Source organism: Monomorium pharaonis, chromosome 8, assembly GCF_013373865.1.
Source record: "Monomorium pharaonis isolate MP-MQ-018 chromosome 8, ASM1337386v2, whole genome shotgun sequence".
Taxonomy (NCBI): Eukaryota; Metazoa; Arthropoda; class Insecta; order Hymenoptera; family Formicidae; genus Monomorium; species Monomorium pharaonis.
Window position 1 is genome coordinate 932619 of NC_050474.1, and position 25889 is coordinate 958507.

Consider the following 25889-nt stretch of genomic DNA (forward strand, 5'->3'; position numbering starts at 1 on the left):
ACTTAAAAAATTTTAATCATTTTGAAAATAATAAAAACTTGCAAAATATTTGAATAAAGTAAAACCGTGGACAATCTAAAATGCTTATCTTTAATGTCTTAAATGTTTGTTCTAAATACTTGTGTTCATTGTAACTCACTTGGCGCAAGCCACATGTTTGTAAAATACAAAAAATATATTGGCAAATACGTAATATTTTGTAAAAAATTTCAAGAACATTATCAAAACATAAATTCTAATGGTAACACATATATAATAAATTTATTTTAGCATTAATTTTTATAATATTCAAAATAACCTTACAAATATCTTTAAGTTCTATTTCAAGGTTTCAATTAAATTTTAATGTTTTAACAGATACTTAGGATTAATAATAAATTTTTGTGTAAGTGTCCGGTTACATATTTGATAACTTCAAAATGTTGGCTTTACTATAAACCAATTAAATATGTACAATCTTTCAATGATAATACCCTTATTCTGATTCTTTTAGTGAAAGTATCACCTTTCAATCAGAATCACTAAAAGGTAATGAATATTCACTGATAATCACAGTTATAAGTATGCCACTGCAAATTAATAAATAATACACTAATTCCGACTTAGATAGTAAATTATTAAATTGCGTGCAAATTCCAATCGTCTAATTGTTCCTTCACAAATCCGGTTTTCATAATTACGTTTTATTTCTTCCTTTCTTTCCGACATATTACACTCGGTGTTCACCGAGATCGATTAGCTTTTGCTGTCGCACGAGATGTTAATTGCGGCAGGATTTATGGTCTCGACAATTTACCGTCACGCTTAAGGTACACTCATGGACACGTACATTCCATTTCGTTCGCGATATGCACGTGTTAAGAACTTTCCATGCGAAAACCTGAGTTGTACGTCAATAATCTTGCGCCACGGTCCTCGTGGGCCGTCTGGCGTAGGAGGAAAGTGCAGTCCTCTCGGCCGAGGAGGCGAGGTACAGCTTCTTTCGTGGATATATAGTTCGCCGGAATCGATACTGGCACTTCTCTCTCTCTTTCTCTCTCTCCCCTTCTCTCCTCTCTCTGTGTCTCTTTCTCTCTCTCTTCTACCCTCTCATCTCCCTTCATCTCCGGAACACGGCAAGGTGGCGCATAGAGAGTAACGATCGCGGGCCGCAGCCACGGCCCACGGTCGCGCTCTACGTGCGAGAGAGGAATAAAACAGATCAATGATCGTAACGATATACGTACGTCTCTCCGTAGACGTACCAACCGCACCATCTGCGTCGTGGAAATGATACTGTACATGTACGTGCGCGACCACACGCGTGCACACAAATGCGCGAAGACATACATGCATTCCTCTTTCTCACTCACTCACTCTCTCTCTCTCTCTCTCTCTCTCTCTCTCTCTCTCTCTCTCTCTGTGTGTCTGTCGATTAGCTTGGCCGGCCTAACGAGAAGTCCAAATAGTTTCATCAAAGATCCACGGCGCGCGAACTCGCACTACGTGATCGAACATTCTGCCGCGTGACGATTCAATTCCGAGATGAAGTAACAAGAATTCGAGAGAGCGAGATTCGAACAGCTTAAAGATTCGAAACAAAGGAAACAAGAGCTTGCACCAGCTAGACGATTGAATTTGGAAACGAAAACGTAGCCAAAAGGTAAAAACAATGTAAAAACAATGACGAAATAGAAGGAAAAATAAAGGGAAACACGTGGAAAAATGCAATGCAATAGAAAACAGAAAATTAATTTTGAATAACAAAAGGCGGGCAAAATTATCACGAGATTCCAACAAAAAAAATTAAATAAAGAAAATCTAGATTTCAATTTTTATTTATCTCTTCTTTAATAAATTTTTATATTAAATACTATCTATAATAAATCTTAATATCCTACAAATCTTTGTTAAAAAAAAGACACTTTTACATTTATGTTTCTATAGCTTTATTTTTAGTTTTCGTTTAAGGAATACTATCTAAAGAATACTAAGGAAAATAAAATAGTATATCAACAATAATCTTCCTCTACTATTTATAAGAAATGCCAATACTTACATACAAATATCTTTCTTGATTTAAAACAAATAATTTACATAGATATTATATTTTGTTTCCAAAAAGTTTCTTGGAAAACCTGGTCAAAAACTGACCTGAATATAATTGCTAGAAACTGGTTAGATTTCTTTCTACTTAGTCATATTCGAAACAAACGTAGACCAAACCGACTGGGACATACGTAGTTAATACTGGTTAGTAACAGGAATTTCTGTTCGACTACCGGTTATAGCTCAAGCTTATTTTCTATTTGGCTCTTCCAATTGGCTCTCTCATGCGGATGTACTCTCGCATCGATCGGCACGGTTGGTTTTAAATCGTGAGGCGGTGCGGAAATAATCACGCGCGGAGTGAGAGAACGATGAGAACTGTCGTCTCGAGAACGTGCGACGCGTGTCGATGGCATTTCAACTCGGTTATATGTATTCGCATATACAATTCACAGTTCCCCGGTGAGTGAGATAGCGAGTGGGCGTTAAATTAATGGCGAGTATTCTTTTTCGATCAATGAAGCGCGCAGACGGGCGGCTCGTTATTGTCATTAAAGATCCCCGTGCTCCATTGATTTCTACGGACTCACGATTTCGGAGAGGCGAGACACGAATTTAATTGTCCCTTGTAACTCTGTTGCCTTACGTTCTGTTACGTGATCTGTTTTATATCGCTGCTATATTCTAGCACGCCAGTCGTTAGGAGGGCATCGCGTAAAGTTAATGGCTCGTTGGAGAGCGGCAAAATATTCTTAAGTCGTCTCGTGTAAGTTGATCTCTTTATTAGAGAATAGGACTGTAATAGAACGGGCAGCGCTCCGTATTGTCCAAATGATCAAGAAGATGATGAAATTGTATAGATTGGCGTGATCAATCTCTTTTTTCCGTGAAGGCTCATAGTGCAGAAGATTTCGAGAATACGCGTAATTTCTCAATTTCAAATTCGAGAAATTCGGTATTAACGCGATATTGACGTGAAACGATAAGATCACGCGTCATGTAAACTTTCGTGTATACAAGACAATATAAACAAAAAATATTCAAGTTTTACTGAGAAACATCGGACTATCCGGTATTCTATTTAACAGCGATCGTGGTATAATAAATTATGCGTTTATTCTCCGAGCCGGAGATCCGGGTTCGATTCCCAAAATATCTGATTTTTTTATACGATCGGAAGGCAAAAATTGCCTCTCGTCAGCGTCAGTACTTACATACTGACTGGCAGCTGCAGGGAAGCCTGATTTGAAGTCTTATCCGACAATAAAGTCGCTGTCGCTGTCGCAGCATGCGGAGAACCCCTCCAGAAGAAGAGAAGTAAAGAATATTTATTTTTAATAAGAATATTTATTTTTATTTCCCTAATTTCTGTTTTGTAGGGCCCCCCCACATATGTCGCATACTTCGTTGGTGACTTTGCTGCCGGATTCGGCTTCTCTGCGTGGTTGTAGTATATTACCCCGCCTATTATACGACACATAAATGTTTTAGAGTTAAGATTAGATTAAAGAGTTAAAATTAGATTAAATGTATCTAATAAAACTCGCGAAATGACAAAGAAAGGTACAAAGAGCGATAAGCTCTGCCAGAATTCGAGAGCCAGTTTCGATGTTGCTCAGAGCCCATAAAAATCCGAACGTGTCATTTCCTTTTTCCGTCTGTAGTATATCATATTATACATGCGGCGGCCGCATAATTCGCGCGAGAAGGGACACTGGACCGGTCCGCACGATCGTTACAAAAAACGCACATGAATTATCCTTATGGCTCGAGTGAATTCACCACTTTGATGCAGAAAGGAGAGACACTCGATGACGATGACGGCGTGGCATCGCTCGTAAAAGGCTTCTGATCGGTCAGTATCCTTTCCCATCGTGTCGTAAAGTGTGTGCGGGTAAACAGGCACGTGCGATGGCAAGAAGGAAAAAAACCGCGAGACTGATCGTGAAAGAGAAAAAAAGAGTAATAGAAAGAGGCAGAACGAGTTAACGAACTATTGGAATCGCAAATCAACAGCGAGCGAGGCGATTTGTCGTACATACGTATGCATATCTCCTTTGTCTCTCTTGCGTTGTCGCCTATAAACACATCGATGTTGACGATAATGACGTCGACGACGTTGGTGTGTCGTTCGACGCGTAGTGAATGAACGTTTACGAGAGAAGAAAAGAGAAGAAGATGAAAGGAGGAGAAAGAGACTACGAGAGAGAGAGAGAGAGAGAGAGAGAGAGAGAACTCGCGCGGATAAGGCGAATCAAATAATTGTGTCCGGCCACGAGTGAAGTTTGCGTCTCGCTGTAACTGGACCGTCTCTTAACGTCTCCCTCTCTCTTTCTAACAATTGGTCTACAAGCCCGGTCTTTGAGAGACCCTTCGGTATCCCTCAACAAGAAGCAATTAATCAGAATTCTAGCTCTGTGCATCCGAGCAGAAAGACGGTCTGACCACTACAGTGTCTAGACCACGTCTTGAAAGTTCGTAACACATTCCGTACACATGTATATATTTTTGTGTGTATGTCGCTACATAAATTTCTCAGCAATTCCATACAAATAAAATGATAAAAGAATAATACATCGCGTAATAAGTACGAAGATTGATTTTTTCAGCACGAGTGCAGAGAGTGGACGCACAAGTCCATCGTTTTTTTTTTGTCATTAGTGCGAAGTGTGGTCCTTGAGTCTTCTTGGATCCTCACGACTCGACAGATTAGCCAAGGTTAGGTTCGCGAAAACGACAGTAATTCCGTGAAAGTTACCGTGTCGCAAGATGTGCACGTGGTGACATAAGTGAAGGATGAAAAATGATTAAACACGATCAATGCAGCAAAAGTAATGCTGGAAAGTTTTTCACCACGATTAACGCGATCTATTAGAAGGCAAAAACTATGTTAAAATATTAAAATGGGCGACTTTGCGTGTCACAAAAAATGACACAAAAAGAATTATTTTTGACGCACTGATCAAACAAAAAATTTATAGAAGTCATTTGATAAAATAAAAAAATTTACAAAAGACAAACTTGATTAATTTAATTTGTGAAAGATGTATCACCAAACAATATAGTCAATTAAAAAATCGATCAATAATGTTTCAAGATAATTGTCACGAAAAATGGAAAAGGACATTGTTGGATGATCTCAATGGGCACGCGTTTACAAAGTTTTTCCGCGACGCTCCGTTACGAATTCTTTTTCTTCTTTTATTTTTCATTCGCGAACTTTTTTAACCTCCAGGTTACCCTCAAAAGATCCTATCCTATCTAAAAAAAGGCATGTAAAGTCGATTGCTCGCATTTCTCGAAGATCATTGTTGTCGCTTTTCCACGATGCCAATTGGTTCTCTCGCTGCGCTTACTTCGTGTTGCAAGAGTAGCTGTCATTGCAATTGAATTTTGACAGCTGTCAAATTTGTATAAATATTATCTATACATTTATTGTTGTAATTTATTTTTAAAAGGTAAAAAATAAAAAGTTAAGTAGCGCGCGCGAAGCACGCGTCTGTGGTGTCTAGTGGTATATAAACTTGAAAGTAAGCCGGGAGTGAGCGAGGAGTCGGGAGTGAGCGAGGAGTGAGCCGGGAGTGAACCGGGAGTGAGCCAGGAGTGAACCAGGAGTGAGCGAGTAAGTGAGCGAAGAGTGAGCCGGGAGTGAGCGAGGAGTGAGCCGGGAGTGAGCCAGGAGTGAACCAGGAGTGAGCGAGTGAGTGAGCGAGGAGTGAGCCGGGAGTGAGCCGGGAGTGAGCGAGGAGTGAGCCGGGAGTGAGCCGGGAGTGAGCCGGGAGTGAGCCGGAAGTGAGCCGGGAGTGAGTCGGGAGTGAGCGAGGAGTGAGCGAAGAGTGAGCCGGGAGTGAGCCGGGAGTGAGCCGGGAGTGAACCAGGAGTGAGCGAGTGAGTGAGCGAGGAGTGAGCCGGGAGTGAGCCGGGAGTGAGCCGGGAGTGAGCCGGGAGTGAGCCAGGAGTGAGCCGGAAGTGAGCCGAGAGTGAACCAGGAGTGAACGAGTGAGTGAGCGAGGAGTGAGCCGGGAGTGAGCCGGGAGTGAGCCGGGAGTGAGCCAGGAGTGAACCAGGAGTGAGCGAGTGAGTGAGCGAGGAGTGAGCCGGGAGTGAGCCGGGAGTGAGCCGGGAGTGAGCCGGGAGTGAGCCGGGAATGAGCCGGGAGTGAGCCGGAAGTGAGCCGAGAGTGAACCAGGAGTGAACGAGTGAGTGAGCGAGGAGTGAGCCGGGAGTGAGCCGGGAGTGAGCCGGGAGTGAGTCGGGAGTGAGCCGGAAGTGAGCCGGGAGTGAGCCAAGAGTGAGCCGGGAGTGAGCCGGGAGTGAGACGGGAGTAAGCGAAGAGTAAGCCGGGAGTGAACCGGGAGTAAGCCGAGAGTGAGCCGGGAGTGAGCCGGGAGTGAGCCGGAAGTGAGCCGGGAGTGAGTCGGGAGTGAGCCGGGAGTGAGCCGGGAGTGAGCCAGGAGTGAACCAGGAGTGAGCGAGTGAGTGAGCGAGGAATGAGCGAGGAGTGAGCCGGGAGTGAGCCGGGAGTGAGTCGGGAGTGAGCGAGGAGTAAGCCGGGAGTGAGCCAAGAGTGAACCAGAAGTGAGCGAGTGAGTGAGCGAGGAGTGAGCGAGAAGTGAGCCGGGAGTGAGCCGGGAGTGAGTCGGGAGTAAGCGAAGAGTAAGCCGGGAGTGAACCGGGAGTAAGCCGGGAGTAAGCCGGGAGTAAGCCGGGAGTGAGCCGGGAGTGAGCCGGGAGTGAGCCGGGAGTTAGCGAGAAGTGAGCCAGGAGTGAGCCGGGAGTAAGCCGGGAGTGAGCGAGGAGTGAGCGAGGGAGTGAGCGAGGAGTGAGCGAGGAGTGAGCCGGGAGTGAGCCGGGAGTGAACCGGGAGTGAGCTGGGAGTGAGCCGGGAGTGAGCCAGGAGTGAACCAGGAGTGAGCGAGTGAGTGAGCGAGGAATGAGCGAGGAGTGAGCCGGGAGTGAGGCGGGAGTGAGCCGGGAGTGAGTCGGGAGTGAGCGAGAAGTAAGCCGGAAGTGAGCCGGGAGTGAGTCGGGAGTGAACGAGGAGTAAGCCGGGAGTGAGCCGGGAGTGAGACGGGAGTAAGCGAAGAGTAAGCCGGGAGTGAACCGGGAGTAAGCCGAGAGTGAGCCGGGAGTGAGCCGGGAGTGAGCCGGAAGTGAGCCGGGAGTGAGTCGGGAGTGAGCCGGGAGTGAGCCGGGAGTGAGCCAGGAGTGAACCAGGAGTGAGCGAGTGAGTGAGCGAGGAATGAGCGAGGAGTGAGCCGGGAGTGAGCCGGGAGTGAGTCGGGAGTGAGCGAGGAGTAAGCCGGGAGTGAGCCAAGAGTGAACCAGAAGTGAGCGAGTGAGTGAGCGAGGAGTGAGCGAGAAGTGAGCCGGGAGTGAGCCGGGAGTGAGTCGGGAGTAAGCGAAGAGTAAGCCGGGAGTGAACCGGGAGTAAGCCGGGAGTAAGCCGGGAGTAAGCCGGGAGTGAGCCGGGAGTGAGCCGGGAGTGAGCCGGGAGTGAGCGAGAAGTGAGCCAGGAGTGAGCCGGGAGTAAGCCGGGAGTGAGCGAGGAGTGAGCGAGGGAGTGAGCGAGGAGTGAGCGAGGAGTGAGCCGGGAGTGAGCCGGGAGTGAACCGGGAGTGAGCTGGGAGTGAGCCGGGAGTGAGCCAGGAGTGAACCAGGAGTGAGCGAGTGAGTGAGCGAGGAATGAGCGAGGAGTGAGCCGGGAGTGAGGCGGGAGTGAGCCGGGAGTGAGTCGGGAGTGAGCGAGAAGTAAGCCGGAAGTGAGCCGGGAGTGAGTCGGGAGTGAACGAGGAGTAAGCCGGGAGTGAGCCGGGAGTGAGACGGGAGTAAGCGAAGAGTAAGCCGGGAGTGAACCGGGAGTAAGCCGAGAGTGAGCCGGGAGTGAGCCGGGAGTGAGCCGGGAGTGAGCCGGGAGTGAGTCGGGAGTGAGCCGGGAGTGAGCCGGGAGTGAGCCGGGAGTGAGCCAGGAGTGAACCAGGAGTGAGCGAGTGAGTGAGCGAGGAATGAGCGAGGAGTGAGCCGGGAGTGAGCCGGGAGTGAGTCGGGAGTGAGCGAGGAGTAAGCCGGGAGTGAGCCAAGAGTGAACCAGAAGTGAGCGAGTGAGTGAGCGAGAAGTGAGCCGGGAGTGAGCCGGGAGTGAGTCGGGAGTAAGCGAAGAGTAAGCCGGGAGTGAACCGGGAGTAAGCCGGGAGTAAGCCGGGAGTGAGCCGGGAGTGAGCCGGGAGTGAGCCGGGAGTGAGCCGGGAGTGAGCGAGAAGTGAGCCAGGAGTGAGCCGGGAGTAAGCCGGGAGTGAGCGAGGAGTGAGCGAGGAGTGAGCGAGGAGTGAGCCGGGAGTGAGCCGGGAGTGAGCCGGGAGTGAGCCGGGAGTGAACCGGGAGTGAGCTGGGAGTGAGCCGGGAGTGAGCCAGGAGTGAACCAGGAGTGAGCGAGTGAGTGAGCGAGGAATGAGCGAGGAGTGAGCCGGGAGTGAGCCGGGAGTGAGCCGGGAGTGAGTCGGGAGTGAGCGAGGAGTAAGCCGGAAGTGAGCCGGGAGTGAGTCGGGAGTGAGCGAGGAGTAAGCCGGGAGTGAGCCGGGAGTGAACCAGAAGTGAGCGAGTGAGTGAGCGAGGAGTGAGCGAGGAGTGAGCCGGGAGTGAGCCAGGAGTGAGCCGGGAGTGAGTCGGGAGTGAGCGAGGAGTAAGCCGGGAGTGAGCCGGGAGTGAGCCGGGAGTGAGCCGGGAGTGAACCAGAAGTGAGCGAGTGAGTGAGCGAGGAGTGAGCGAGGAGTGAGCCGGGAGTGAGCCGGGAGTGAGCCGGGAGTGAGCCGGGAGTGAGTCGGGAGTGAGCAAGGAGTAAGCCGGGAGTGAACCGGGAGTAAGCCGGGAGTGAGCCGGGAGTGAGCCGGGAGTGAGCCAGGAGTGAGCCGGGAGTAAGCCGGGAGTGAGCGAGGAGTGAGCGAGGAGTGAGCGAATGAGCGAGCTGGCGAGTGAGCGAGGAGTGAGCGAGGAGTGAGCGCGTGAGCGAGCTGGCGAGTGAGCGAAGAGTGAGCGAGGAGTGAGCGAGTGAGCAAGGAGTGAGCGAGGAGTGAGCCAGTGAGTGACTGAGTGTGTGAGTGAGTGAGTGAAAAAGGGTGCAAGGAAGGGAGCAAACGAGCGAACGTAACTAGATAAATATGTAGCTAGGTAGCTAGGTAGCTAGATAGCAGTAAGTATGCAAGTAGGTATGTATGTTGGTATGTATGTATGTAGGTAGGTATGTAGGTATGTATGTATGTATAATTAAACTTTAAATTTTTTTATTTAAAATTGCAGAAGACGTTTGATTAATGTAAATAAAAGATAGAGAAAATCAAATTGCAATAATTATTATTATTTTTAAAGTAAAAAGGCAAATAGCGCGCGCGCAGCGCGCGCTTGTAATGTTCTAGTATAATAAATAACGCGTTTCTTACACATTTCCTACTTCTACCTCCCTCCTACCCTCTCTCTCACTCATCTCATATCTCATGCACAATGGAGCTCTCTCGTATTGTTGCGGAAGGTGTTTATGGAGCGTGTAAGGTGATCGCCGACGCGACTCGTAACGATTGGAATTTTTGCGGTTGTTTATTTATGGTGCCGGCGGTGCCGTCGTTCCGTCATCAGGAGAAAGAGAGAGAGAGAGAGAGAGAGAGAGAGAGAGAGAGAGAGAGGGGGGGGGGGGGGGGGGGAGAGAGAGAGAGAGAGAGAGAGAGAGAGAGAGAGAGAGAGAGAGAGAGAGAGAGAGAGAGAGAGAGAGAGAATCTGGTCGCAGAATCGGCTTAACGGGGCAGACGGTATAAATTTCCGCTTCGATAGCTAGATATTTACGAGAATTCGCGCGTAAATGGAAATTAACTCTGGAGCATCGCTTTGATTTCTTTTATTCTCTTCCTTGGATCGGGATACCCCGATGATCTCTAATATTCGTTTCTGTTATTTATAATCTCCTAATAAGCACATCATTTTTCAATTGGCGCAGAGCGTCTTCGCGTCTTTTTTTTTCCTTTTACCCACGAGGGAAGTTCGATACGCATAGTCGAACGGAAACTTTTTTCGTGGCGGCCGATTGCCGATGAAATTAAACGTACTCGATCAAGCGAAATGATAGATAAAAAATTCATCGAATACTCTTTTGAGGGATCGTAGTCTGTCATCGACATGGTCGATTTTTTGCCGCGGTAATTGCAAGCGTATTGAATAAAATTTTTTTTATGACATTATAGCGACTATGCGTGCAGCTCAAACATTTTTTTATCTATTTTATATCTATGAATTTAATATATATCGATATATAATTCTTATATTTTACTTAGAAATTTAATTAAGAAATTAATTTAAATTGATAAACCTATTTTTTTCGTCTCATAATTAGATGTTAATAGAAAATTAATAACGCAAAACACAAAACATGTAATTAATAGAATAATCTCATCTAATGAATCCATTTCTGTGGTTAAGTTACTTAGTTTCAAAGTAAGTAATCTGTATTACTATACATATTTAGTAAATAATAAACTAAAAATTTGAGTCAAATTTAACACATTTCACGTTGAGTTAAATTGTTTAAGTCCAGTGTTTTAAATTAAATTAGCAACACAGTTTGGCAATCTATAGAGGTAATTAAAAATAACTTATATTAAATATAATTAACAGTTTGTAATTTAAAAACTCATTCACGCAATTATCTTGATTTATGCAGTTTTCTCAAAAATAGAAAAACATTACTGTGCTTTATATTATCTGCTTTTTCATTATTTTTTGCATATTGTTGCAAGTTTTCTTTATACGAGGAAATACACATAAATGACGGAATCTGTATGTTTAAGAATTAGCATTAGTCGTAATCGTAATGGGCATAAAGACTAGAACATATAAGTTTTCCACAGGAAAATAACAGTTAAAATATCGCGACAAACGTGAAGAATTTAAACGAGACACGTGAAAATTAGACGGTATATACATATGTATGAATTATCCCGAATCGCTTGGTCATGTGCGAAAGGAGGAGGCGGTGTAAGCGTGGCTTAATGGCAGGCGTGCAGTGGACTTCTCGCGACAGTCACTTCTATATTTAGATGCACCGAGTTTCCTCCTTCTCCACTTTCTTTATGCCGAACAAAGCGTTCCTGTTAATACACGGGGTGTATGTGAAGTCTTATCGCGGCATTTCCTATGTAACCGCATGTTTCGACCGATGAGTTGTCGTCCCGTGTTGTCGTCGACAGGCGTATCGAGAGTCTCTCCTTCCGCGAATCGTGACGAACTCCTCGTCTTCGAATTAGAATCTTAGCTACTTCATCACGTTTCCGCATTAAAATCTCGTGGCAATTGAATGTTGTTGTCGGTCAAACGAGGCCACCGTGTAGAACGGTTATGCAGCACGTGGCATCTCGAGCTCATTAAAGCTCGATTAATTTTACAATTATATCATTTACGGGATAGGAGAGAGAGCGAGTGGATGAATTAAGTAGCTCTGGAGCGCTTCCAGCACTCTCGTGGCGTTGCGAGGAGAAATTATTCTACGGAATTCGGCTTGTGGTGTAGCAAGGACGGGAAATTATATTACGGTGCTCACGAGGGATTGTAATATATGGCAAGCCCTGGTGAGCTTGAAGTTCGGAGAAAAATTCTTCCGCGCATGAAACTCGGCGATTTGAAGAGAAAATGCAGAAACGACCGCTCTCCAAAAATTTTCATCCCCCAGTGTGCACGAACAATAGGGTGTACGGCGTCTCGTAGGCGGTCATCCATTGGATTTCGAAAAACGGACAGTTGACTATGGCTTCGGCTTATACTCATACGTTCTCTCGTCCTTCCAAATCCGAGCCGAAGCGAACGTTATTACCTGACCGTACTCCTTTGTCTGGTCTGCAGAAACAGAGTATCTATTAGTTACTGTCATTTCATTTTCTCTCTTTCTTTCTTTTCTTTTCGTACTGTTAAAGCCGGTTGCGCTGATCCCTTCGTCGCGTTATATGAGAGATACAGGGGGGAAAAGGGATTCGGAACGCGAAATTAAAAATGTGATCCGCGACTCGAGCAGGTGCGATGTAAGAAGTCTCTCGTACGTTCTACAATTTCCTTTTTTTCTTTTTTCTTTCCTTTTTCTTTCGAGACACCTTGTAGACGGCGGCCATCGATCCGGCGGTCCATTCGAAAAAAAAAAAAACAGAAAAAACCTCCTAAATTCGCTTCATCCGAGCCGCCGCGAGATGATGCTCTCAGCTGCCCTCCCGAGACTTGCGCGCAAGTTTCAATAATATGCGGGATATCCAAGAATAAAATGGCAAAAGACAGATCCTGAATTGTCTACTCGATAATACCAATCGTTGTACCAAAGAAATAAAGAGAGTAACAGATGTGCATGATGATGTATACATAAGCCTTATTTCCCTCTTTTTACGTTTTTTTAATAGAATTTTAAGTTTTGCTAATTTCTCTTTTAATGCTCAAAAAATGTTCATATTTGTTATCCGTTTGTCCCGGTCACGTTGTCGAGATGACTCGAAATTAAAAGATCTGACGAATCGATCTGTATGTATTATAATTATCATTGAAGCAGTTCAAAGTCCATTAATTCCACGGACGGATCACTCATCTATCGATATGCAGAAGCGCTTAACTCCTTTCACGTACCCGATTTACGTACACACGTCACGGACGTAACGAGTAGTGAGTGCGCGCGGATTTTCCACGCGAGAAAAGAGTGGGACCGACGCTCCAGAAATTTCTCTCGCGTCGTTATCGTAATCGTCAGCGCAAACGTTCAGATCAACGACTGAATGGAAAGAGAAAGAATCCAAATCAAGATTCTTATCGATGAGAGCATTAGTTGCCGCCGAGACCGCGATAAGTATGCCACCGGATTTCCTTTTCCACGAGAACCGTGGAAGAGAGTGTCCCAACAGAACATCGTCGGATACGAAAGAAGAGGGAGAGATCGCGAGAACACTCTTGTGGATGTACATTCGGCGGGATTTGGTCGCGCGAACAGCAGTACTGTCTGGCATCGATCGACCCCAGTCGGGGCGAGGTTTTGCCGGTTAAGAGAGACTGAGAGAGACCGGTAGAGAATGAGCGAGCAAGAGTGTGAGAGGAAGGACGCGGGGGCGGATAAGGGAATAGGGGGATGGCTAGAGAGTTGAACGAATAGTAGGATGGCGGCGGAGGGCAAGCCTACCCCAACCTCTTCTCGACGAAGCGAGGCGCGTATAGTATCGACGATCTCTACTACTACTACTACTACTACTACTACTACTACTACTGCTGCTACTACTACGGCTACTGCTACTACTACTACTATTACTACTACTACTACTACTACTACTACTACTACTACTACTACTACTACTACTACTACTACTACTACTACTACTACTGCTACTCTCTGACGGTACTACCCTACGTCATCCCTCCTCCGTGTCCCTTATCCCTGCCTGCCTGCCTGCAATTCCCAGCAGCCGCCCTTAGCGTCTCCTCGTCCTCTCACTCTTGGGCCACCGTCTGCGGGATATTTTTAAGGAAAATTGCCCGACCCTCGTGTCCTTCGTCCTTCTCACCCTCGTACCCCGCCCGCCCGTCTGCCCGGATCGTCTCGTCTACCACTCTGCTGTCTCTTTCATCCTTTTCGCTTCCTCCCTTTTGCGGTGGTTCCTGCGCGCGACCCTTCTACCGCGCCGATCCCTTTCTTCCGTCCACCCGGGAGCTCTCCGTCTGTTCCTCCTTCGAGCCTCGGGGAGCTCTCGTCTCTTGGAAAATCCCCCTGTCGGCTTTCTCCTCATTCTCTCCCCCGTACTGATCGCCGCCCCTTCCTCTACCTCCGAGGACTCGTTCGAGGAGCTTCTCGAAGAATTCCCGACATTCTCCTCCTCCGTGACTCCGTTCGTCGGATTATGAAATTGCGAGAACGGATACTTCCGATCGCTGCGATCGATCTTCCTGTCAAGCTGGTGCAGGACAAGAGAGAAGTTTAACGAGTGCGAGACGACCTGAGTAACTGCTACATCTGCTACACAATACGCATGATCCTAACATTATCTACTTCAAGTTAAAAGCAAGAGGATAAAGCAAAATTGTAAAAATTGTAATTTTAGTTATTCTTTTGTGACGAATGTTCGTCGTGCTTTTGCCGATCGTCTTTCAGCAAAGATCCTCCGGCGAGAGGATCAAAGGTAGATCTCGGTTCACCGTTGTCCTGTCTCTCGTCTTTTTTCCGCCATTCGCCTCTTCTCTCTAACCCGGCATAAAGCACGGTATAAATGCCCGACTGAGAGAACCCCCGTCTGTCTATTTATTACATTATATACGCTGGACAGGGTTTTCTCTCTCGTCGGAGACCCTTCACAGATCCAAACCGCTCTCGTGAAGAAGGGCGCAGGTACGCGCCAACTCCACTCCATTCTCTCTCTTTCTCTTCCTCTCCCTTAATCTTCTTCCATCGTCGTCTTCGTCGCCCGCTTCTCTCTTCCTTTCTCGCCCTTCCGTGCCCTCCTTCTCGCTCCACGGCTCCCTATGCATTATTCAGGATATATAACGCGTGGAGCCGTCCGTGACGGGCTAACTGGCGCACCGCCGGAAGTTAGGCAAATGAGCCCTGAGCGACCGTGGATCGTCGCGTTTCCACGGAAACCGCGTCCGCCGATTTTTCACGCCCTTTCTCGACCAAAGTGGAAACATCCTGTCTCGATGTTTTATCTTGTAACTTCCACGTCGTACAGATACTGCAACTACCGAGATCCCGATTGGCTGGAAGGAGCAATGGATCCTTCGCAGCGGGGGCTAAGTAAAATTTCAAGTGAACGCGATCGATCGAAAGTTTTCATCGTTGACGTGTATTTTTGTTTTTATGATAATAATATTGGAATGATATTACTGCATATTATATACAACGATTATTTTAAAATAAATGCAACATCGAAAGCACATAACTAATTTATAACTGTAATCTGTGATTAACACACACAAGTAGATACACAGCTCGCGTCGACGTTTTTATTCACCGCTTATTTTCTTTCGCTATCGTCGTCCCTATCTAAATGAGGATTGGATTTCACCGAACTCCCATGTCGAGAAGAATATCCATCTCTCTATTTTTTTCTCTTTCTCTTTCTTTCTCCCACTTCATCCGGAACAGGTACCTCGTTGATGCATCCAGGAAAAATAATACTGCGTTGTGCTTGCATTCCGAATAGGAGTACATATAGGTTCACAAACATTGTTCCGACTCAAATTTACTCAGATAGCACGCAAAGTAGTATCGTGGCTACAAATGAGCAAACAGATGCGTTTTCATTAAGCGAATTAAAGTTTGCGCGAAGATCTTTTTCGCCTCATGCCTTTGCAAAGCCTACGCTTTCAACGAAAGGCAATCGATAGTCCAGGAAAATCAGAACCTCAGTCTTTCGTTTTCCACTCTTTTTCTTTAGACGAATATTTTGTATCTTCCCAATTTGGATAGTTTTGTAGTCGTGACGAACTTTCTTCGAGAGCTTTTTCAGGTTCCTATCCAATTTGTCTTGATTTTTGCGATCGTAAGGCGTACGGTAATATGTTACAGCTACTGATACTCAAAATACGCGCGTCAGTCATCGTCCTTTTGTTTCTTTCGTCTCCTTTGCACTGGTTACTCGTCTAGAATATTTGCGTAAGAGGATACGCCATCGTCTCGTTTACTAGTGGTTCTCACATACTCCTCTGTTCTCTTCCTGGCCGAGTCGAATGCCCACACCGTCTGGGTAAGTCACTGGAACCCGAGCTGTGGAACTCGGTTCATTCGTTAATCTATTGTTGCGACTTTTATATCGCGAAATGTTTTATTACGTATCTAATACTATTACTTATAAACATTATCGTATCTATGTGAAATATATTATAGATAAGCTTATGTACATAAAAATAGCATACGTTAGAATACAATATAATAATGCGCGCGTTACATGTGCGTTATTTATTCGTGATTCGTGGTAAATTTTGGTAATATTTAAAAGCGTATTTTTTATTATTATAAATAAATAAAATTATATATATATATATTTCTCTAATAATACAATAAATTCAAATTTAAAAAATAGAATTTAAAAAATGACAAAATTAAAAATGGAAAAAAGTAAAAAATTAAAAAATATGACAAATGAATAAGTTATTATATTTACGCAATATATCTGCAGAGTATTTGAAGTTATGTTGCAGTAACATACTAGCGGATTACTTTATTAGTTGTACTTATTGGCAAATGATTTGTACAGCTCATACGATTTTCGAGAATATCTTTGTACAGTAAAAAGAGTTGGAAAAAAAAGAAAAAACGGCTCGAGAAAAGAGATAAATGTTGCAACACGCAACTATTGAGCTCATTAGGCATACGCGATATATCCGTACAAGAGCCCGGAAATATTAGAAGGTAAGAGAGAACCTCTCAATTACAGCGGCGATTATTCGATACTTGTTAACGATCCGGAGATTAGAGAGCCAGACTACCGAAAATTTTCTTGTACTTGTAAGAAGTGGCGCATGCCGCGTCCTCGATCAATGCGAGACGACGCAAGGATTTCAGGATCGGAAAACGGGGTCCCGCACCTGGGACCTGTCGGCCCCCAGAACCGGTTCCGTCTGAATCTTATGTGACACGCATTTCGCCTTTTCGGGATATCCAATGGGATACGATTTTTAAATATAGTCTGAATCTTATTAAAACCACTAGTCGCGTTGCGGCAAGTTGTATTTCGGGAGAAAAGGCAATCGCAAACATTTCACGGTGGGGGTATGTTTAGACTCATTTGGGCTCATTCGGTTGAAATCGGGCGTGAATTTATTACGCTTGGAACGTATAATTATATCTTCAGCCATATACATACGCCCATCGCGGATTGAGACATTTACAGAAAAAACATATAAAATTTTGAATCAATAATCGATTCTCTGCTTATTCACGTATAGATTAATACAGAAATAATAAATGTGGACAATATGTCATATTATATTTCATTTCGAACTTTTTAAAATTTAATTTTAATCAATTCCTTGCTAAAAGATTAAATTATTTGGGTTACTCAATTGCTTTAATAATCTTTCTTATCGATCCCTCAGCTAGTCTCAATGTATGCGATATTACTTTCCAAAGGTTCGTTTTATATAGTAACAACAACGTTTCGTTCAGGATCTATACTTGCCGTTCGTCGCAACAACCTTCGGCCCAATTATCTTTACTTGCGGTAGACGTAAGAAATGCATTACCTCGTGGTGAGAACAAATAGATGCGGGGCGGGGGAAGAGGCCTCGAACGGCGGAAGAACAGCCTCATCTTCATGTCTCAGTAAACACGGCGGAAGCTGTAAACGTTCACGCCTCAATCCGACCCTCTTAATTTCTGCTCGGCTGGGTTCTTAAGACTCAAAATCAGAATTCCACCTTCGCAGAACACGAGTAGAAATGCGTGCGACGCGACGCTGACGAGAGAGCGCCGCCGGTAATGGAAATTGGCGGTTTTGTGAATCCTTGATAATCCAGAGAAGGACGAATTCGTGTCGTTCAAGGTGAAGAGCGCGATTATCCAAGTTCAACGTCGACGGAACCCCGACCGAGCGAGGTCGATGGCCGCGACACTCGCGAGGTCAATGGCCGGATGACTCAAGGTCTATGATCGAATTACCCCTGCGTCGTTCAAAATACCGATGTCCGAATAGTCAAAGGTCAAGTTACGAGAGGCAAGGGGAGCGGGGAATCGGGGAACTTTTACGACGGAGATGTCGGAGCACGCAATGAACGTTTCTAAACTACTCCCTCAGGGGATTCAAAGTTTCTATGTCTTTAAAGATTCCTGCGAGTAAAACCGAAAGAAGCTTGGTTGTAGTTCTAGCTGGAGGTACATACCTCTGACTCACCGAACTGAACGACGTTGCTATTAGTATAACTGTCCTAATTAGTAACTCATTATGATTGCAGTCTGCGTGTTTGATTTTCTGCACTTTTATTAGTCTAAAAAGGAAAGAATTCGATCTGAAGCGTAATAAAATATCATGTGTTATGCGTTCATCATAAATAAAAATAATGACGTAATTTTTCAATCGCTGAAACAAAAATGCAACCGCTTGTAAAGAATTTATATAATCAATAATCAGTAATATTAAGCATTAATACTAGCAATATACATTAATGTAATCTAAAATTATTTTTGCAACTTCTGGAATTTTTGTGGGATATAATATTGACGCGTCCTGTTCACGTAAACATTATCCCTTCACAATCTATATCCCTAGCACACAGTGAGTCTGAAGCTCGAGAATAAAAAATTGGATATCAATATTTCACATCAATAATCCGTCAAAATCACACACAAACAATAATATTGTTAGTATTCGTTGGAACTGACAGTGTTATTGACCATGTAAGATCTCTACAAGAGTCACCTAGAGCAAGACTGTTAAAACTGAATTCACTTCTGAGAACAGCTTTCTTTTCCTGCCACAGCTGCACAAATGTCATTCTCTGCGTCCGCAAAAATCCGCAAGGGAGGAAGATGGATAATCCCGATCCGAGTGACGCGGGATGATACTACTTCAGGCTGATTCACGCCCCGCCGATTATGGTCAAACATGAATCCAGATTCGAGTGTCAGAAAGCGATTTGGTATTTTCGGCAGTAGATTTCTACCTCTCGAAGAGACTGTTCGACAGAGAGGAGCGGAAAGAAAGCTCTGAGCAAAATTCCACTCCTCCTCGCTACTACACTGGGAAATCTCGAGCGATCGCCTCATGACGGTAGCCGTTGGTTTCACAACGTCAAGGTGAGACGCCGACATTGTGGTTTAACGCAACGGCAACAGCGGCGGTGACAGCGTCGGCGACGGAAGGGAAAAGCGAACGGAGGAGGAGAGGGATGATATTCGACGCGAGGAAACGCGAGCAGGAAACGCGAGGTTGGGAGCCGAGTGGGCGAAACTGGTCGGTGGAACGTTGTGGGCGCTCAAAGACAAGCGTACGCTTGGAAATTCAATATCGAGCCGATATTCACCGTCGCGATCGGCGACGGTGTCGTGTTAGAAAGATCGGTGAAGGGGGAGAATGGGAGACGGTACAATCGTGGAACGCAGAGAACGTAAGAAGCTCGGATATCCGCCTCAGGTTTAGTAGTGAGCGCCGATTCTTACATCGACACTGATAACAAATTCCTCATCAGACGGACGAATGGTGCTCGAAATCAAACAATTACGTGTACACGCATTAATTTACTTTAAACGCATTAACATTCAGCATTAATTTTCAGCATTAATTTGTTAAACATACTAAAGATTAATCGAGCAAGCTTACGTAAATAATCAGCTTGCGAAAATTACGCGCACACGCGACAAGAGAGATAGATCGAGGAGGACAAGAAGCTTGTGTAAAGAAGACAAGTAAAATGTGAAGATAAAAGACACTGCTTACCTATCCGAAAGAGGAGGAAAGAGGGCAAGAAAGAGGAAGAACGAGTGCACACGCATGAGCGATCGTTGAAGGCGAGATCTCGCGACCTCGGAAGCCGTGTGAGCGAACAAACGAACGAAGGATACGAAGATGGATCGAAGCACCAAGAGGGTAGCGTCGAAGGAGCGTGTTAAGACGAGCTGAACGGAAAGACACGAGCAAGAGGATGGGAAGGAGGAACAACACGCGCCACCACCTCGAAGAGATGGTACCGGAAGAACGAGGAAGAGCGACGGAGACGACTAGAGCGTGCAAAGACACGCTGGGACCAGAAGGAGGATGAGAAGGAGCGGGAGGAAGAGGAGAAAAGAGGGAAGAGGAGGAAATAATAACGACCCCGACGACGTCGCAGTGCCGCAGAAAGGTTGACGACCCGACGCGGCAGGCAGGCGACGCCCTCCTTCCCCTCCTGCGCCGACACCCTTCGCAACCGTCGGCACAACCCCTTCCGTGGCAGCTACTACCACCACCTCTCCGGAGCCACCGCCATCGGCCAACCGCCTAAACCACCCAACCGCCCGACGACTACTACCCTTCCTGCCCTCGCTCCTGCCTCCCTCCACCGTCTACTGAAGCGCATGCATAGCGTACGTACACCAGCAGCAGCACAGCCACTCTCATCCCTCTCCTGCAACTCTCTCTCACACTCTCACACTCTCTCTCTCTCTCTCTCTCTCTCTCTCTCTCCTCTCTCTCTCTCTCTCTCTCTCTCTCTCTCTCTCTCTCTCTCTCTCTCTCTCTCTCTCTCTCTCTCTCTCTCTCTCTCTCTCTCTCTCTCTCTCTCTCTCTCTCTCTCTCTCTCCCCTCTCTCTCTCTCTTCCTCGCCCACCCTTCATCTCTCGTGTCCCGGCCGCTGCCACCGCCACCATCACCACCGTCACTACCACCACCACCGTCGCCGTCGCCGTCGCCGCCGCCACCACCGCCGGCGTTGCCCTGCGACCGTCTGGCCAGGGTCGGGGTCATTGAACGTCTATAAAGATTTTGACTTCGCGCCGCCGCCGCTGCGGATGCAGGAAGCGAGTTACGCCCTTTTATACGAAGTATAACATAATTTGCCAGTCAGCCGACAGAGGAGATGCGCCGGGACGATCCGCCGATATTAATAGATATTAATATCGTGAAACCAGAACCAATGTCAATCTATTTTTGCAGGTAAAGAGGATCCATATCAGCGTAATGTATGCCCAGAATTACACACGTCTGTCCTGGATCCGAGATATTGATACGATCGGGGTGTCGTTTCTGATTTGAGACATCTTATCTAAAAGTTGATCAAAGAATGACGCACGACGTGATTATTTCGAGAATGGAACGAATCCTCTTAAAGACATCGCCACTATGTATATCTTTGTTGAAACTGACATTTTAAAGTTGAAATATTATTTTAGATTGAGTTATAAGTAAAAATTTAAGGAAAGTTCACAACGTATGTCGTGATATAATTCTGAACGAGATATGAATACTTCAGGAATTTAACTAAATATTTCAGCTCGAGACACGCCCTTTTTTATACGAGACGTAATACGATTTAACACCTTCAGCAATAACAATAAGACTAGATATATCATGCAATTTATGTCATCAGCGCGACATCTTCGATCGGATTGTGTCGATCAAATATATTCATAAAAAGCTCATTGATCAATCGATTTGATCATCGCTGAGATTGTCACTTGCCACGAAAAATAGTTTAACATTCTGCAAAACTGTTTAGGCATTTTTAACAGCAACCAAATATTTTATTTTATATAACAAAAAATTTAATTGTTTCTGCGAAATACAGAAAAATAAAAAAAAAAGATTTGTATTAACTAGTTTTAAAAATCCGAAAATAAAAATCCGAAAATTACCAAAATTGAATTTACAGAGTTGCTGAAAAATAAGAAACAAAAAATTATTTCTAAATTTGCCTAAGATATCCAAAAATAACAATACAGAGGGAGAAGAATCAAACAACAAGATTCTATATAAAAAACATTTTGCTTTAATCATTTTTGATGATTCTTCAACCGATTTATGGAATCGATTAATTACTACGACGACTAATAAGTGGCGTCTCGACATTTTCGCTAAGAACACATCGTTTTCAAAGTTGATCAAAGAGTCCGCAGAATAGTATGGTGAAAATAGAATACCTTATGTAATGAATGAAATGAAATAGTCGATTAAACGACAAATGCTAGAGGTCTGACAAAACGATCTTGTCAAGACGCTGGCGTAACAATTTGTAGAACGGATAATCCTCTCTTTCATCTCGCTCCCCGTCATCGGACGAGTTTTCTTTCTCATAGAACAGAGAAAGAAATGGGAGAAAGAGAATTCCTCAAGACGGAGACCAATCGCGAAGGATGGATGTTTCCCAACGAGAGACGAAAGACAAAGGAATTAGGAAGGGCGAGGAGAAAGGTTTAAGTCAAGTCCGGAGAAAATTTTCACCACGTTCTCAAGAAGGAGAGAGAGGGTGAAGAAATAGAGAAAGAGTTTGAGTGAGAGAAAGAGAGAAAGAGAAAAAGAAAGCGCACGGGAAACGTGGATTGGCGCGTCTTGTCAGCGCCAGGGTCAGAGGTCGTTGAACGTCGATAAAGATTTCAACTCCTGGCGATGCTGTGTCTCGCGGTAAATAGACGTGTGTGGTTTCCACCCTCGCTCTGCTCCTCGGGGCAACATGTGTATGCGTACATCAGGCCTGGCGGCGGTGGCGGCGACGACAAGAGGGAAGATGAGAGGAAAAGGAGAGAGAGGTCAGAGATATGAGACTTCCTCTTCTCTACGAGGCGCACTCTTATTCGCGTAATCCGTACACGCTACGTAGATGCCATTACGACAGGGTGGGAATCAACTAAGCCGTAGAAAGAAAATCCGGGGATTGTATAAACCAAACGACGGAACTCATCGACTCTATCAAATTCGGAGTAACAAAGAAAGCCTTCGGGGCTTCATGAGAATGATTCATTCCAGTGACGATATCTTTACAATTATATCGATGAAATCACACAATAAAAAAACATTTCTACAAACTAAGTAAAAATTGACATGATAATTCACCAATATGTACTCACTTTACTGAAGTATCCGACCGTATGGCAGCCCTCGGAATCGCCGATTGTCATGACGTAGAAAAGAAACGGTTCGACGTCGTAATATAATGTTTTATGATCCAGGAAGAACTTCGCTAACAAGCAAAGATTTTGACAATACTGCTTATATCGCTTACCGTCCACTTCCCACACGCCTATTTTATCCTTTCTGTAAAACAATAAATCAAAAATGAAATTATTACCCTAATCTGAATCGTTCAAATTACAAATGTTACATAATTTTAGTAAAATCAATGTAAAATACTAATATATTTTATTACAATAAATATAGACTATATTTATTGTAAATTTTTGAACAAATATATCTGCAAAATATTAATAAAACTAGATTAAAGGAGAACAAATTAAATTTCTCTCCTTAATTTTTTGTTGTGTGTACACACACACACACACACACACACAAGCGCGCGCGCGCGCGCGCATATGTGTATATATATATATATATATATATGCATTATCAATTCGACTACAAAAACATGCGATTATATATATCATTACGTTTTGATAGTCGAATTGATAAGAATGTAAATTTGTATCTTGGTTGATTTGTTATTTTACAATTATAATTTCTTTATAGTTTTTTCGGACATTCAAGGAGGAGAGAAATATTTTATAAATGCTTATTAGCATCATAATTATTAAATCGCTCGTCAAATTCGTGATATGTCGTATTTCGGTGCAAGGTATTTCAAAACCGACAAATATTAGGTGCGCAGTTTGCATTGACTAGAAATTGTAATTTCCACTTAGACAATGAATTATTATATAACATAGACAATGAATTATTATATAACGTGCGTACATCTAGTGTTGGCTCACAGTAGCATTACTCGATATTTTTTAAAAAATTATCTTTCGTTTTTTTAATGTTCCATAAAGCGTAAAATGTAAGTGTAATGTAATAATATTCAATAGAATGAGCTTACCTGTACACTTCGTGTCCTGGTGGATGCTTCCACAAACACTTTTCTCGATGTCTTCTTAAAACTTGACGACTTTTCGCATATCTTAAACAATATTCACAAAGATAAAGCTTCGGAGCACGACTATATTCCTCAGGATATGGACTTTGATACCAAACTTCCATTTCCCATTTTCCCATTTCTACAACTCTAGTGCCACCGCCATTTCTACCTTCTCCATCGTAATCCAATTCTTGTAATTCCTTTTCCTTAAAGATAAAATAAATATAAGGAGAAAAGTGCAATAATATATTTAAAAGAAAAACGTAATACTAATATTATTTTAATCTAATAAATTAATTACTCATAATATGATACTATACTAATTAAAGCATAAATTAAATACTTACAATCATTTAATACTTACAATTTTTTCACTGGCAATCGCCTGGGCTTCCATAAACAGCTTTAAGTCATAATCAGGTGTAAGATTGTTCAACCGAGGTTGCTTGTCCTTTTCGTTCCCTTGCAATTCACCGCCGCTATCACTGTCATTACCGTCACCGGTGTTACCTTTCCATTTATTTCTCATTTCTCGTACTTTAAGTTGATAATTACGTTGTTCGGTAGTTTGATGAACGCCCTTAGGTTTCTTTGCTAGATTTATTATCGCTTTTTTGCGCTCTTCCTCTCGTTTTTTTCTCTCTTTGTAAAATTCCCTGAAAACCCAATATCAATTTTATACAATGGTCCTCAAATGCATGTGTTTTTTATCTATTTTAATATTAGTGTCGATCTCAAACTAGAATGTGAGATGCAACTTACATGCAAGCCTGAGGTGTGGTATTGTGATACAGTGGACACGCTTCTAGAGTAAAATGCAAATCGAGTTTGCCAGAGAGATGACCTCGTGAATCACATGATGCAGCCAGCGGACATTCACGTTCTTTTGTCGCGCGTGTTCGATTGTAAGATGCTTGATTTGTTCTACCACCTGTAGCACTGGAGGTACTACTATTCTGTGTCGATCTACCGGCTCCGGAGGATTGTCTAACGGCAGCAGACGGACCAGCGCGTTTGACAGGCGATTTACTCGTACTCCTTTTGCTCTCAGCTACTCTCAACAAATCATAATTTAATTACACTCATTTCTTTATCTGAGAATACTACCATAAGCAAAAAGATACTTGAATAAAACAAATAATCTCATAAAATTTATTTAAAAATTATTGCAGAGCGTAAAAAAACTTGAATTATAGACTTAAAAAAACAATTAAAAATTTTTTTTTAATAAAATAAATATAAAATCAAGATAAAAACCATTTATGCTTATACCTGTATCAGATTCGGAATCACTATCTGCTTTCGTTTGTAACTGCAGAAATTTATTTCCTTTGCGCGTTTGCAGTTTCCGCTTGCCTTTTGCCACCGTTTTCGAAGATGACGCTTCACGATCGTCCATTTCTTTCTCACTTGCGGACGCATCTCCGTCGTTGTCGCTCTTTACAGCGCCTGTTCAGAAAAATTATATTAGTTTCTTTCTCTTCGACGCATCAACGTATCAATAAGAAATTTAACAAACCTTGTCGTCTTGTAACTGCTTTTTGCGGTTTTACCGAAGCAACTGCCACCGAAGGTCTTTTGGGCGGCATACTCGTTACATTATTACTCGTCAGCGAACTTGATTGTGTCTCCTTCTTTTTTGGTTGAGGTTGAGAGCTGGTGATGCTTTCTGATGATTCCGAGTCCGAACTGCTGTCTGAACTGCCTGAAGATGCCGAACCACCAGAACTCTTTGAACTTGCAGAACTGTCCGACTTCTGTTGTACAGGCTTCGCAACTATGTAACACATTAAAAGCAATGTTAAGTTTATTTAAAAAATCAAAACAATTGCAATTTGTGTGTGTGTGTAAATAATATGGAGGAAACAAATATTGTTTAGATAAGTAAATGGTGTATATTTTGCAGAAATAAAATAAAGTCTATGGATAATCACCTAGAAAAATGTAGGACAAAAGATTTGAAGATAGAGAAGAGTTATCGATATGGACTACTTTGTGTCTGAATTACATTTTTAAAAAGATATTCTGAGTACCAAAGTTCCAGAATATCAAAAAAGCATTTTTTTTTTGTTACAAAAGAGCTATAACAAATTGATTTTTGGAACTCTGCATATGTATTTGTACAAATCTAAATAATATGTATTTTAATTATGATAAAATTCATATATTTCTTAAAGCAATAAAACAAAACATGTATACTTACAAAAATAATACATGTTGCTAATCACTTACTTTACACTTTTTGTTAACCCATTAAGACCTCTAACTAGATTAACAAAATTAGCTAAGCAATGATTTAAAAAAGCATAAAAATCAATCATTTTTTACATAAA

The 25889-nt window shown here is 43.7% G+C and overlaps 1 protein-coding gene across 5 annotated transcripts in view; it reads right to left on the reverse strand.

The window, feature by feature from the left end:
• Positions 1 to 25889, reverse strand: part of LOC105833403 (histone acetyltransferase KAT7) — a 45651-nt gene that overhangs the window by 15672 nt on the left and 4090 nt on the right. For 2 of the 5 annotated variants that reach the window (XM_012675129.3, XM_012675128.3), the window contains exons 4-9: positions 25076 to 25333; positions 24829 to 25005; positions 24319 to 24607; positions 23921 to 24212; positions 23518 to 23762; positions 22553 to 22739 (exon numbers count right to left, since the gene is read on the reverse strand). In XM_012675129.3, coding sequence (XP_012530583.1) covers positions 22553 to 22739; positions 23518 to 23762; positions 23921 to 24212; positions 24319 to 24607; positions 24829 to 25005; positions 25076 to 25333 — 1448 coding nt within the window. Of the gene's footprint in view, positions 1 to 1922; positions 3493 to 13441; positions 13977 to 14462; positions 15785 to 22552; positions 22740 to 23517; positions 23763 to 23920; positions 24213 to 24318; positions 24608 to 24828; positions 25006 to 25075; positions 25334 to 25889 lie in introns of those variants that run through there. The other 3 variants (XM_036290584.1, XM_036290583.1, XM_012675132.3) reach the window with 3 other exon arrangements.